The sequence below is a fragment of the Pseudorca crassidens genome, chromosome 16 (assembly GCF_039906515.1).
Source record: "Pseudorca crassidens isolate mPseCra1 chromosome 16, mPseCra1.hap1, whole genome shotgun sequence".
Classification (NCBI taxonomy): domain Eukaryota; kingdom Metazoa; phylum Chordata; class Mammalia; order Artiodactyla; family Delphinidae; genus Pseudorca; species Pseudorca crassidens.
Genome location: NC_090311.1, coordinates 78,665,625 through 78,681,372, shown reverse-complemented (window position 1 = coordinate 78,681,372; position 15,748 = coordinate 78,665,625). Strand labels below are relative to the sequence as shown.

Sequence of the window (15,748 nt, the reverse complement as noted above, 5' to 3'; positions counted from 1 at the left end):
AAGAGATGACTGGCTTGGACCAGGATGGTAGCAGTGGAAGCAGTCAGATTCTGGATGTATTCTGAGGGGTGAGCTAACAGAACTTACTGATAGAGTAGATGTAGTAGATGAAAGAATAAGAGGAGTCGAGGATAATCCCCAGGTTTCTGACCTGGCCAATCAGAAACACTGGAGTCACCATTTACTGAGATGGGGAAAACTGCAAAGAGATTTTGCGGGGGAGATTAGAAGTTCAGTTTTGTCTGTGTAAAATTTGAGATGCCAATTAGACTTCCAAGTGGAGATGCCAAGTAGAAACTTAAATATTTGAGTGGGCATCCAGGGAAGAGGTTTGGGTGGTGATATAAATCTATAAGTCATTATAACACAGAGAGTATTTAAAGTCACAAGATGGGATGAGAAGAGAAGAGGTCTGGAGGGTGAACCCTGGGAATTCCCTAGCGTTCCAGTGTAGGACTCGGCGCTTTCACTGCCATGGCCTGGATTCAATTCCTGGATGTTCAATCCCTGGTCCAGGAACTAAGATCCTGAGAACCGTGCACTGCGGCCAAAAAATTTAAAAAATAAAAAATAAAATGAAGAGTGAGTGCCAAGATGCCCAGAGGAAGCATCTGCAAACAAGACTGAGGAGGAATGGCTGGTGAGCTAAAAGGAGAACTAAGAAAGTGATAACTCAGAAGACCAGTGAGGAAGGTTTTTTTTTTTTTTCCCTTTCTTTAAAGAAAGAGAGAATGATCAGCTGTGTCAAAGGCTGCTGAGGAGTCAAGTAAGATGAAGACTAAGAAATATGACCATAGGGTTTAGCAACACGGAGGTCACTGGTGATGCTAACCAGAGAAGTTACAGGAGGAGTGCTGAGACGAAGATCTGACTGGAGCGTTTCCAAAGAGAACCGGAGGGGAGGAATTGGAAGCAGCAAGCGTTCACAGTTTCTTCCAAGAGGTTTTCTATAAAGGCTAGCAGACACATAGTAGCTGAAAGGATGTGGCGGTCAGAAAAGGGTTCGTCAAAAAATGGAATCTACTATCAAGGTTAAACTACTTTCAGGTTGGTTATACATTCGTTCATTTGCCTTTTACAGATACTGTCACTCTGGGGAATGAGAATTTAATACAGTTTTGGAGGACAAAAGTAATCCTAATATAACTAAGTATTTAATCAGTACTAAGAAATAAGGCAATTTTTATTTAATTTCAGAAACAAAGTTTAAATAAGTTAAAACTTCATTTAATCAGTATGAGTGTAGTTACACTGATCCATGATCGCTTTGAAAAAGTATATGTTATTAATAAAGGCAAATCTACCTTGGTGTTATCAAATGCCAACAGGAGTGTTCTGCCATTTGTTAAAAAGATTTCTACTGCATTATCTCTCAATTGCCACCAACGCTTGTGAACTTCTTTAATTTCTTCATATGTCCAGGAAAATGATGCTGGTTCCAATTCTCCCTGAAGGCTCTAAAGACAAAGGAAATAACATGAAAGTAATTTGCTCTACATAATTTTAGATTGTTAAAAACTATCAAAATGCAATAGAAAATCTTCCTTTTGTGGCAAAATGGCAGGTAAGATTCTCTGAAAATCCTCCCACTACTAAACCCTTCAAAATGCTGGATTAAAAAATCTAAGGAAAAGAATTTAAATAGACTTCGTTTAAACTTTTTTAGTAGGTTGTATTTTTTAGAGCAGTTTTAGGTTTATAGAATCGAGCAGTAGCATGGCGCTCCATGTTTCCCCGCACTCAGTTTCCCTACTGTGAACACCTTGTTCTCACGTGGTGCATGTGCTACAACTGATGAGCCACTATTGAATAGGTTATTCTTAACTAAAGTCCATAGTTTAATCTTGGTGTTGTATAGTTCAATGGGTTTTGACAAATGTTTAATGACATGTATCCACCATTACAGTATCATACAGACTAGTCTCACTGCCCTAAAATTCCCTTCTGTTCCATCTGGCAGCCACCGATCTTTTTATTGTCTCCACCGTTTTCCTTTTTCCAGAATGTCATATGGTTGGAATCATACAGTATGTAGACCTCTCAGACCGATTTCTTTTACTAAGCAAATATTCTTTTACATGTATAGTTGAGCTTGCAAGAAAGTAAGGGAAATGAAATCTCCAGGAGTCAAAAATAAAGAGAAATTTGAAAAACAGCTGTAAGGAGGAAGTGACACTTTGGCCTGCTCTATGTGTGCTTTACTACTGTACTGGGTCCCAACCCATTTCTAGAAGTAGAGACAGGAAATATATTACAAAGAAAATAAAATATTTTAACGAACACGTAATATTCTCATTCTTAAAACCAAAATCCTCCCTGTTTAGCTTTGACATTCAACATGAATTCAAGTTAATAAACATTAATTAAGCATCTACAGGCAAGGTGCTCTGCTAAGTGCTCTGCATAAAATAAATCTATGTATGATAAAAAGGGGGGATGAGATATTTGCACCCACTTTTAAAAGGCAAGATAGCAAATGTCATACAGGAAGTAAGAAAAAAATGCTACAAAAGGACAGAGAAAAGAAGAAGGCTTCAATCTATTAAAAAGCAAGGGTCTAAAAAAAAAAAAAAAGCAAGGGTCTTTTTCGAGTTTTAAAGGTGGAATATGTAACCTTTTGGATCCAGAAAAAAAAGCTGGTTCATGTATCAACTATTAAATTCTTTGGTTGCTGAAAAGATGCATCTTGAAAAATAACATAACTATATTTTTACTAGCTGGGATAAATACTGCAGTAATTCCTATATGAATGATGAAATAATGCCTACTCAATTTTCGGGGGCTATATTAAATTAATTATTTTTTAACATGATTTGCTTTACAACCAAATTTTATGTTTTCACTCATTGATTTCTTTGAATCAAATATGTATTCACCATAAAACCATACATAATCTTATTTACTTACATCCTTAGCAGTTTGTAGCTTTAGAAGTTCTGAAACAAAGAGCCTTACTTCTCCTGTTACAGGGCTCTCAAAACAATATTTTAATGGCATGTAAATGAATTCAAATAGATAAAATGCTTTTCTGTACAAAAATGTGAATTGAGTCTTCTTTGTTATTTTTTGATTGATATCAGCATTTCCAGAAGAATAAAAATCATGACTACTAAGCTATGTGAATATCAGGATTACTTAAGTTATTCAATTAGACAATATTTTTCTTTCTTTTTGAAGGCAAATGTACATGATAGGAAACTGGGAGTGGCAGGGAATTTGTTGCTACTGAGGACAGTAGTGAGAAATCGAGTGGACATACACAGAAATAACTTCAGAGCACTTCAGAATATGACTCATAATACTCAGGGCTCTGCGAGTCAGACCATGAGCCAGAGGGGATGGCATGGTCTTCTTTTTAAAATTATCTTTAAAAAAAAATTGGAATTCAGACAAATTTACACAGAGTGCGACAATTAATGAACTCTAACAGTTCTTTCTACAAGCTCTCTGGTTGTATTAAATTTATACATTTTGGGAATTTGTCTAGATTCATACAAATGCAAACTTAAGCCTCTACTCACGGAACTTTCAACTGTGTCAGAAGCGTTATCTTCCACAAAATACATTCCACATTTACCTGCAGAAAATAATCGGTATGAGTTTAAAAATGTATATGCACTATTACCTTATATGGTTAAAGGCATGCCTCTGGAGTCAGTTGGACTGAATTTGAATCCCAGAACCCAGAACGAGCTAACACTCAATAAATATTTTTGAAGCGCATCCATGAGATCTTCGGCAAGTCGCTTAACCTCTTTGTACTTTAGCCTCATTATAAAAAGAAGAGGGAGGACTCTATTTCACAGGGTTACTGTGGGAATTAAATTAGAATATATGTAAAATGTTTATTAACAGTGTCTGCCACTTCATGCTGAAAGGTTTAGGCTATTAATTATTACCAGTATTCTTCTTAGGTTACTAGCATATTACTTTGCTTTATTTTGTCATACATTAACTGAAGTCAAGTTATCAACTGAATTTTCTAGCAAAAGAGGAACGCTTAATTATTTTGCTGACTTAAACACTCAATAGGGCAGAAAAGGCCTTACAAGATACTTCCCCAATTTTTCCTGCTTGATAGGCTATTGTTAATGCATGTCCCTACGTCATGTATCCAAACAGTAGAAACTTCCCTGGGGCTCTGCAGTGGGTGCTGGTCACCTTGAGCACTGGCACGGCTGGCTCGGAGAAAGGCACCATCTCCATCCTTGTGACCATGGCGCTCAGCCCTGGCAAGCTCGAAACTCTGCCTGTCAGGCCTTCGGGGCTATAGCTTTAGCCAACTGCAGCGACTCTCAAATTTGAGGGTGCATCAGAATCTCTGCAGGGTTCATAAAAATGCAGATCGCTGGGCCTCACCCACAGAGTTTCAGATTCAGCAGGTCTGGGCTGGGGCCTGAGAATGCGTATTTCTTAGAAGTTCCTATGAGATGCTGATGCTCCTGATTCGGGGACCGCGCTTTGAGAACAACTGGCCCACAGCGTACAAATTGGTTCTTTAAGGGAATAGAGACTAGAGTGATAAAACCTTATTCCTTCACGTCTTGAGGAAAAAGTTTCTCACCAAATGTAACTATCCATGGATCAACAGTCTTGGCCTTTCTCTCAGAAGTACAATAGAGAATATAAATTATGAACAATCTCAAGGTGGATATATTTCATATGCATAGGGGTATCTGTTAAAACAGTAGGCTTATAAGTATACCAATAATTCTTTACTTTAAAAATAAAAATTGATATATAATAAAAGGAATGATCAAATATAAAAATGTATACTCATGAAGAAAGTCAATTTTATAAAAATTAAAGGGCTTCCCTGGTGGTGCAGTGGTTGAGAGTCCGCCTGCCGATGCAGGGGACATGGGTTCGTGCCCGGTCTGGGAAGATCCCACATGCCCCGCGGCTGGGCCCGTGAGCCATGGCCGCTGAGCCTGCGCGTCCGGAGCCTGTGCTCCGCAACGGGAGAGGCCACAACAGTGAGAGGCCCGCGTACCCCCCCCCAAAAAAAAAAAAAAAAATTAAAATGCTGTTCATGTGCTTTTCAGAGAATAAGACTGTCATTTTTCACATTCATGAGTCATCTACATTATATACAATGTTAAGGCAAAATAACCTATAAGAAAGAGGTTATTTGTTATAGAAAGTTCATCTCATTTAATGGTAGTGTGTCAAAACAATGCTTCAAATTATATAAGAATAAAATAGGCAGGGTGAATATGTGTAAAAATCTGCAAAATGGGACTTACCTAACAACAATTCACCAGCTGTCTCTCTAGACGGTGCAACGCTGATACATCTTCGATTCACTCTGTCAAAACATATTTAAAATTACTATGATTAAATGTTTTGACCAATTTCAGAGAGTAAAAGCTTTATTTTATTTTATCATAGAAGATTTCAGCAACGCAGACTAGAGTTTCAAAAGCATAAAACATCTTGTTAAAATCTCATTTATTGAGATTTGAAAAGATCTCATTTATTGACATTATAATAGAGGAGAAAATAGCAGAAACTTTTAGAAAAGGTGAATAATCCCAACACTCTTATGCAGAATACAGGGATTCCATTATTTAAAAGAGATTTCAATATTTTACATTTTCCAGTAAATAAGCAAACATTGGTTCATGGCTCTGATACTTCAAACACAGAAAAGAAGCTTAGCATTCTAGGAAAAAGGGGGGATTCAGAGTCAGAAAAGTTCCTCTATTCTTTTTTTTTTTTTTTGCGGTACACGGGCCTCTCACTGTTGTGGCCCCTCCCGTTGCGGAGCACAGGCTCCGGACGTGCAGGCTCAGCGGCCATGGCTCACGGGCCCAGCCGCTCCGCGGCATGTGGGATCCTCCCGGACAGGGGCACAAACCCGCGTCCCCTGCATCGGCAGGCGGACTCTCAACCACTGCGCCACCAGGGAAGCCCTCCTCTATTCTTTAGTCAAGTCACTTACCTTTTTTGAGTCTCGCAGTTTTTCATCTATACGATGGGCATCATAACAACCTCGACCACAACAATAATGATAATACTATCAATAGTTACCATACTGACCCACTGAATAGTGCTATGACTTATCCTCCTCATGTAACAGATGAGGAAACTGAGACAGACAGAGGCTAAGATCAGATGGCTAGTAAGAGGAGGAACTAGGATTTGAACCTTTAATCAATACACTAGATTGCCTCTTGAGATGCCACCAGCAGCGCTATCTATTTCACAGAGTTGTTGGAAAAATCAACTACAAAAATATATGTATGCAACCAAGGGCCAGAGCATGATGACTGAAGTCCAATGAATCCTCCCTAACAAAAATGTCTGTTCTTTTTGGATTCTGGCCATTCAGCTTTGTCTTCTCTTTGAGCCATATTTAGGATCTTTCCCCAAACCACGGCATTATCTAAAATAAATATTACATAAGCACAACAATAGACTATTAAAGTCTTTAACACCTTCAACAAAAGAGAAAATGTCTTATGGATTCAAATTTACCTTATAGACTCACTTGCAGCTTTGTCCTTTACAGTAGAAGAGAAAGAAGAATGAGTTTTGTCTTCAAATAGGTAAGAGAGTGGTGGTTTGACCACATCTGCTGAGGAAAAAAGGACATTATTATCTTTGTGTAATGTGCATAGTTAATCTGCTATATTTACATGTTGAGTCAAGAAGCCACTATCACCTTCTGATTTTTGTCTATCCCTAAGGAGATACTTATTTGGAATAGTTAGGTAACATCTCTGTAAGCGCCTTCTCTCTCGATTTGGCCCTTCTGTTGGATCCAACTGCCATGAAGTTGGATAGTAGATGGGGTCATACCAGACTGCTCTGCAAGTGAAAAGAAAAGATTTTAAGTGGCAACCTGAAGTATTTGTAGTTTAAAAAAAAAATCATTATAGAAATTGAATAAATAAATCAAAATGTATCTATTCAATTGAAAAATCCCAACCAGTTATATAATTAGACTAGGATATGCATACACATTGTATAAAAGAATAACATTTAAAAAAAAAAGTTTCCTCTGCTCCGGAGTCCCACTGACCCTGCCTCAAGGCAAGCTCTGCTACCAATTTCTTGTATCTATTAAATTTTTAAAAAGATAGAGCATGACTACTATGTATGCTTTAGCAATATATTAGACTTAGTATGGTTAACTAAAGAAAAAAATCAATTTTCCAAATTAATTTTCTTCATTTCCCATTTTGCCTATTATCTAATAAAACAAATAAAATGAGTTCACTTTTGTAGTAATCACATTTCTTAAAATGTTTTAAAGTAAATTAATATTTTAAATGAAAGGAAACAGAACCATATTAAATACATTTTTAGAAATAGATAAGAGAAAAAAAATTACCCTTAATCCCACTACCCCAAACATACCAAAATACTGGTAGTGATTACTTTCTTTCAGTTTTTAAAATTGCAGTTAAAATTATTATGTATACACATTTCTATATCCCGCCTTCTTTCACTGAACACAGTATAGTCTTTATTATTACCATTTTAAGTGGCTAACGTTATATTGAGTGGATGCATAATAATGTATTTAACTCTATTACTATTATTATATATTTAAGTTGTTTCCAATTCATTCACTAACATAAATAATGCAGAGATGAAAACCTTTATGCTTATTGCTTTTCCATATTTTGAATATTTTCCTTAGGACAGAATCACTAAAACAGGGTAACTGGAACTAGAAATAAAATGTCTGTAGGGTTCCTGACACATGTCAAAGTGTACAATGCCACCAAACCTCTGACCAAGGGCTAAGATACATTTCTTCCTGCTGTGGAGATTAGCACCTAAAAATAATTTTTTTTTGTACCATAAAAGGTAAAATACGGTATCTAAAGGTTTTAAATCAGCTTCTAGCAATAGTCAATATTGTCCCATCTGTTTATTAATTCTATTTGTCTTATGTGAAGAGTATATTCATGTCTTTTGCTTATTCAAACTTTTGGGATCTTGATATTTTATTTTCAAATCTTTACGCATTTTTAAAACCATAAAAGTGTTAACTGTGAAATACTTGCTGAAAATAAACTTTGATGTTTCGTTGTGGTTGTGCTTGTTAAATACACTGGAAAATATGAAAGGTCAAAGCCATTAATTTCTTCTTTGTACTTTCTTCAATTGTGTTTGATCTTAAGAAAGTTATCTGTCCATCACCATTGATAAATATCCTATTTTCTTCTACTTTGTAAACTTTTTGAGTTTCGTTCATTTGTTCACCTGGAATTTGCTTTAGTGCATAATGATTAGTGCATAATGTTTAGTGCCTCAAAGTCATAATACTAATCAGTTATTTTAATCAAATTCAGAGAATAATACTTTAATTTCCCTCTTTTCCTTATTTGTGATGCATTTTTTTAACTGTGTTATTAAAATCTTAACTAGAAAAAGGTCTATTTCCCAACTATCCTGTTTCAGTGATTTCTCTATTCTTTTGCAAAGATCATATTTTAAAATGAAAGCCACTATATAGATTTTTCTCTCTGGAAGAGCTAATGCCCCTCCCTCTCATTATTTTTTCTCTCCCTAAAAATTAAAAAAAAATATTCTCATAGGATTATTCTTCAAGATGAAATAAATCACAAGTGAGTAAACAAAAAATATTTAAACTAATGCGATAATGTTATGAATCTTTACTCTGGAGTGAAAATAACATCAATATATAAAAATTCATGCCTACCTATCATGCGTCAGTTGTTGAATAAGCTCCTGCCAGTGTCTGCTGGCACTCAGATCCACTTTATACATTCCTCTGATGTGCTGGATCACCTTTTTTCTCTCAATTCCTTGGGAAAGAGACACTGCCTGGGTGATATCCGCAGCTATTTTAGATATATCCTTTGATTTTGAATCAAGACGCTGAAAGAGACTAAACAAACAAGATGCCCATAAGTTAAGCATATGTGGAACATTAAATGTATATCAAAACATGATACTTTAAAAGTATATGTGAAATCTAATGGGTTCCTAAAAGACACAGCTTTTAGAACACATAAAATCCTACCTTTGCTGATTATTATTAACTGTTTTCTGCCAGTTGGCTTTATTCACATGTTCTTCAGTTTCATATTTCTTTTGTTCCTAAAAGATTTGGATAATAATATATTATATAAAATTTATTATTTACCATTTAACACTGGCACAGAGCTCAACAAACTAAATTTAAAACACAGTTAACAAAGGAAAAAAATATTGTCCCCACGAGACCAAAATATTAAAATACATTAACCACTTAAATAATGCTATAACTCCCCTTTGTTTCCACACAATTTGGGTCACAGAAATTAGGGTGGAATAGTTAACTAGGGTTGCCAAACCCGATGGGTGTGCATAGTTGCTTGCTTCCTTATTTTGCCTTTTCATTAAAGAACCCAGAACTTAAGGTCGATGATTCAACTTGCTTGTCACTACTAAAATCTTTCCTTCCCTGAAAGCTAATGACAATGGATAAGCAAGACCACAGAGAATAAAATGCTCCTTAAAACAGGCCTATTTGTTCTCTCATAGTAAAAAAGCAATATAAAGTAAAAAAAAAAAAAAAAATCAAATTCATTATCAATGGTACTCTATAACAAAAAAAAAAAACCCTTTCATTCTTCAGTTATATTCAATCGGATATCCTAAGAAAATTGTTTCTTATGCTTTCACTGACTCACCTCTTTAATCACTTTAATAAGGTCTGATTTTGTCGATGCACTGGGGGGGATGCACTTATGACCACATAACTTTAAAGCATTCATAAGCAGCTCTGCTGTGTCTAGTTCTTCTTCAGTCAATTCGTCTTCGTGATTATGTATCAACTCTGACAAATACAAAACTAACTTGGCTCCATGCTTTAAAAAAAAAGTAACAATTTTTTTAATTAAAATTTTTTAAAGTCATAAAGAATTTTTATTTCTTACATTTAAATTATTTAACAGTAAATTAAATTACATTGCTAGATTTATTTGGTTGGATCTGGTTTAAATAAATCAGCTAAAAAACACATTTTGGAAACAACTGAAGAAACTGTCAAACGATTATGTGTTGGGTATATGATGACATTACAGTACATGCTAATTTTGTTAGGTATAACAATGTTGTTATGGTTACATAAAAAATGTCTTTTGAAAAATGTCATGATTACTATAATTTACTTTAAAATACTTCAGAAAAAAGAAATGATGTTAATATGATAAAAATTATTAACAATTGTTAGATCTATGTGACGGTCATATGGTATTCATACAGTATTCACTAGTCTCCATTTTCCTTAGTATGTTTGAAAATTTTCATTGTAAAAGGTAAAAAAAAAAAAGAGAAAGAGAGGAAAAGGAAGGAAGAAAAGAAGGAAAGAAGGAAGGAAGGAAGGAGAGGGGAGAGAGGAAGAAAAGAGGAAGGAAAGCAAAGAAGGAAGGAAAAGAAGGAAAGAAGGAAAAAAGCAAGCACACAACCTTTTGGGGAAAGAATTTTGGAGAGGATTTGCTAAAGGAATACAGAAAATAAGCCTGGGATAAAGAAAAATAATTCTTAGTTCTTCTCATAGAACTGAACTGGAAGGAAAACTTTCCTTTAAACCTTAAGGTAAGAGGATTATGCATGATTATTCTTTCTCCTTTAATTTCTGCCTGGGAGAATAAACATTGGAGAAAATTCCAGAACAAAAATGTATCTTTGGATCTGTTTGTAAGCATTCACTATTCCCTAGGGAGAACAAAAGGTGAAAAACTCTAAACCAATAATACATCATCACTCAGTTCTGTGCATGTCTAGAGAAGGGTTGGTTTAGGCCAATCTTCTATGAACAGACCCTAAAAAGAAAATTAGAGTGTTACTTAAGGTAATGACAATGGTCCTTCCAAGTGTAAACCTAAACCAAACTTTGATTCATGATTTTTTAAGTGGCCCTTTCATGCCATAGATATTACACCTGATGGTTATGTGTACACTATGTATATTTAGACATTAATTTTGCCAACAAGTGAAACATGCATAATTTTACTTTTTAAAAAATTTACATTGATACAAGTATCACTGCATTTGGCTTTATGATATTTTAAACTGTGAATAGTCAACAAATGGATTTGGAAACTATTACATTTTGGGTGATATTTAAATTAACACGCTGAATCACATCATGTCATTTCGCAAAAGCATAAGATGAACATATGCAATGATGAAAATAGCAAAGCTCATTTTAATGCAACATTTTAAATTAGTCAGGAGACAGCTGCTACCTGACCAAAAGAGAAAAATGAACAGATGCTCTGCAAGTAAAAGGCCTGAAGAGTTGGCAAATAAAGAGAAATGGTAAATGACTAGAATACTTTCATATGTGTGTCTTAAAGGCAATGTTCTTGATAGAACTCTAAAAAATTTCTGTTTAGTATTCAGTGACATTTAAAAATCATCTTGAAAAACTAGCAGAAATGTTTTTATTCATTCTGAATACCCAAAGAAACACATGATTTTTCTAGACACTGAAGTTGTTTCTAATATCTCATTTTAACATCCTCTGATCAATCATTTATTGGCTGCAGTTCCTGGGACTAGAAATGGTGCTATTGGAGACACACACATGCAGAGTCTTGTTTTCAGCTCTCAGAAAACTGATTTAAGGAATCGAATCTATTAAACACAAATCCTAAGAAAATAATAAAATGTTAAAATGTGTAAAAATAAAAGTTTCAATGAAGTTTCAAGAAGGAAGAGTTCTGAGTGGACTAAAGAAAGGAAGGACGGCTTTGAAGGTGGTACCACGTGATGTGGGTACGTGCCTAAATGGACAGGACGGGCATATAGACAGACAAAGGGGAGGAGAGACAGAGTGGTGTGCTGAGTGGACACCATGAATAAAGCAGCTTGTCAGTAGGACTACAGGGATGTGAAGCGGTTATAAGAGAAAAGATGGGACTATGTTGAAAAAAGGAGGAGCCACAGAGTAGAGAATTAACCAGACTCAAGTTGTAACAGTAGAAGAGAAGCTTGGGGCTTTAAAATCCACGCAGAATTAAAAAAAAAAAAATCAGGCAGATTACAAATGGAACACAGCTTGTAGGAAGCTGTAAAAAGGAGAAGAGCTCTCCATACTGCTGCAGAACGATCGCTAGGATACACTGTTAGTTGAAGAAAGTAGAGTGAGAAGGATGCGTATGGTTCACTATCTTTCTTTGTATTAAGAAGTGAGGGAGATAATATATACGTGTGTGTGTGTGTGTCACAGATTTGCTTATATGTCCAAAAGAAATTTAAAAACCTGTAGGTAAGGATGGTTACCTACAGGGAAAGGGAAAGAACGAGGGAAGGATATAGAGATAAAAGCTAGAACCTCTTTGAATGTGCTATGCTTCACAATTTTGATTTTGGAATCAGGCAGACATTTTATGTAATTAAAAACAAAATTAAACAAATAAATATTCAGTGGAATCTCTAAAAACAGAAAGCAAATTGAAGGGAAAAAAAAGAACCTAACTAGTTACTTGATGCCAAGTTGGTGGCATAACCAAATAGAGAAAATTATTTTAAATGCTTTTACGATACACTATTTTCGTGGTACACCCATAATGGTATCCTAAGGACAGAAGAACCACCAAGAAATCTTAAACTGCATTCAGTAGATTTGTTATAAGTGACAATGTTGTCATCTTATTTTGAAAATGTTTTAAAGATAGATAAAACAAATAAGTAATTATGGTAATGTCATCAGAAATTAAGCTTATCAACATTAATAAAAAGAAATATAAACATAAAATCCAAGAAAATCATGAATTCATGATTTATTTTTCTTCCTAAAAAAATACACAATTCTTAGCTTTGTTCACTAAAAAGGCTGAGAAGAAATGACAACCCAATAGAAATAAACGTACCTAGTCCCTAGCTTTATAGTCTCTAAATACTATTATCTCATTACAAGGAAATAGGGCCTTCTTGGGGGAAGAGTTTGGCTCCAGGCCCAGGGAAGGAAATGCACAAGATGAGCCTGGGACATTCTTCTGCTCCAGAATGGAAGGAAGGTAATCATATTAACTTGTTAAAAATTAAAAAGGCCATGTTAAAAGGATAAAACAACTTGAATCTACAGAGGTGTTAATCTGAACAGGTGTGAAACTACTTAGTAAATTTATTAAAAAGTACCTGAGTTCATGACAAGACCTCAAAAATAAAAACAAATACAAAAATTAAAGGTTGCCAGGGCACCAACTTATTATTCTAAAAACAAACAGAGGAAAGAAGCAAGCATTTACCTTGCCTTTCCTACACAGACTATACTTCAGGGTAGCCAAAGAGCTGACAAGGGAATACTCTTCCCAATAGAAGAATCAGAGCTAACAGATGCTGGTGCAATGAGAAATGCAGAGAAATCACTATTTTGCAGCTCCTAATCAAAAAATGGATCCTGGCAGCTGTATGGCTGCTAAAACTATTAGGTTAAAGACTGAGGATGGGGCTTCCCTGGTGGCGCAGTGGTTGAGAATCTGCCTGCCAATGCAGTGGACACGGGTTCGAGTCCTGGTCTGGGAAGATCCCACATGCCGCGGAGCAGCTAGGCCTGTGAGCCACAACTACTGAGCCTGCGCGTCTGGAGCCTGTGCCCCACAACAAGAGAGGCCGCGACAGTGAGAGGCCCACGCACCGCGATGAAGAGTGGCCCCCGCTTGCCGCAACTAGAGAAAGCCCTCGCACAGAAACGAAGACCCAACACAGCCAATAAATGAATGAATGAATGAATAAATGAATAAATAAATAAGATTGAGGATGAACTTCACAACGGATGAATCAGGCTGCTACCATCTCAAAGAGCAGAGCAACCAGACATTCTCGGTCTCCTGCCATGATGTAATGGAAAACGCAAAGCACTCCTGAAGTATTCTTTTAAAAATCCAAGCACAAAGGCAAATATGAAATCAAGAACTGGAATCTAGTCAAGCCTCTAGATCTAGAGCCACAAGGATGCAATCAGCCAAATCCAGAATGTGGGAAATTCTACAGAACAAATGACCCAGCGTCACCAACAAATACACGACATTAAAAAAAAAAGGTTGGGGAGGATAACTGCCAGAATTAAAAAGATGTAGCACACATCAAACAAACGCAGTGTAAGGGCCTTGTTTGGGTCCAGAATCAAGAGAACTATTTAAAAAAATATAAGAAAACTGGGAAAATGTAAACGCTGGGTTACAATCACAGAGAGTGATAAGTTAAAACAAAGTCCTATCAGTCTGAGATACATACTGAAGTATTTACAGGTAAAATGATTTGATATCTGACATTTGTTTCAAAATACTACAAAGAAAAATTAAAGCTGCGTAATGTCATGTGGGGTTCTTTTTCTGATTTCTCCCAACTTCTAGGTATGCTTGAATGTTGCCATAATAAACCTTAAAAAAACTATCAGATAGAGTTCTTTGGTCTTGAGGTGGAGAGGAGGTTATTCTAGTGATTCAAGCATAAGGGGTGAAAGTGTAAACTAGGATGGGTGGGCAGACTATAGAGAAAGGCAGGACTAGACAAATAACTGGCCTTGGTAATAAAATGGATTCAAGAGAGAAGAAAGTCAACTGTAGTTCCAATGTTTCAAGCCGAAAGCAGTAAGGATACCACCAACAGAAATGGAGCAGTAGAGATGGGAGGCTGGTAGGAGAGGACTGGGAACTGATATCAGGGCTGGATTCAGAGCAACGGCAGCTTTGCTAAGTATAAAACAATGAAAGAACATCTCTTTGAATCCTCCATAGAAGGAAACTATGGGCTAGGCATGCTTCTGCCTTGGGAAGGGAAGACAATGCCCTTAGTGCACCTGAGAGAGTCTCAATTCCGGAAAGAGCACCTTAAAAGTATCACTTCAAATCTCTAACCTTTTGGTTCTTAGTATGATAAATCTGAGTTTCCCAGGGATGTAAAAGGGATACCTGTCCTTTCTTAAATATCATCTAATACTTTATTTATAGTGGTATAATTTGCATTCGATAAAGCATATAGACATTAAATGTTCATTTCTACGAGTTCTGACAACTGCATACGCCCATGTAACCACTACCCAAACTAAGATACAGCACATTTTTATCACCCCAGGCAGTTTCCTTATGCCCCTTTCCAATCAACTCCCCTTCTCACTGCCCCTCTCCTTACAGAGACAACTACTGCTTGATTCTATGACCATATCTTAATTTTGCCTGTTCTTGGGCTTCATATGAATAGAATCACAGAATGTCTACTCTTTTGTGCTTGGCTGTCCCTTTCACCGACACAATGATTTTGAGCTTCAACCACATTGGTGGGTGTATCAGTAGTCTGTTCCTTTTTATTGCTTGTATAGTAGTCTATTGTATAAATATATCACAACTTAGTTACACATTCTCCCACTGACAGACACTTGGGTTACTTCCGGTTTTTGGCTATTAGTAAAAAGGCTGCCATGGATATTCTTCTACTAGTCTTTTTATGGACATACGTTTTAATTTCTCTTAGGTAAATACCTAAAAATGGAATTTGAGGGTCACAGGTTAAGGGTATGCTTAATTTTATAAGAAACTGCTGAACAGCTGTCTAGAATGGCTGTACCATTTAAATTCTCCATCTATTGCTAGGTAAGTGATAGAATTTATAGACTTTAAAATTCTTTAAGTATTTTGAGTTTATCATTCCAGATGATCAACAAATATATTTTGTTTTAACTTACTATAAATATTTTTGAAATATGTTATATGTACTGTTGTTCGAGCTATTCACTATAGATGTTTCATGGATAATATAATGCTTAAAAAAGTCT

General features: G+C 35.9%; 1 protein-coding gene across 4 annotated transcripts in view; it reads right to left on the bottom strand.

Annotated features, from left to right (window-relative positions):
- The window catches only part of LYST (lysosomal trafficking regulator), a 192,825-nt gene that overhangs the window by 54,221 nt on the left and 122,856 nt on the right, over window positions 1-15,748 (bottom strand). For 3 of the 4 annotated variants that reach the window (XM_067711027.1, XM_067711028.1, XM_067711030.1), the window contains 8 exons: window positions 9,657-9,833; window positions 9,005-9,081; window positions 8,681-8,869; window positions 6,668-6,813; window positions 6,481-6,580; window positions 5,247-5,308; window positions 3,522-3,577; window positions 1,305-1,457 (listed from right to left, as the gene is read on the bottom strand). In XM_067711027.1, the coding sequence (XP_067567128.1) occupies window positions 1,305-1,457; window positions 3,522-3,577; window positions 5,247-5,308; window positions 6,481-6,580; window positions 6,668-6,813; window positions 8,681-8,869; window positions 9,005-9,081; window positions 9,657-9,833 (960 nt within the window). The remainder of the gene's footprint in view (window positions 1-1,304; window positions 1,458-3,521; window positions 3,578-5,246; window positions 5,309-6,480; window positions 6,581-6,667; window positions 6,814-8,680; window positions 8,870-9,004; window positions 9,082-9,656; window positions 9,834-15,748) is intronic. The other variant, XM_067711029.1, reaches the window with a different exon arrangement.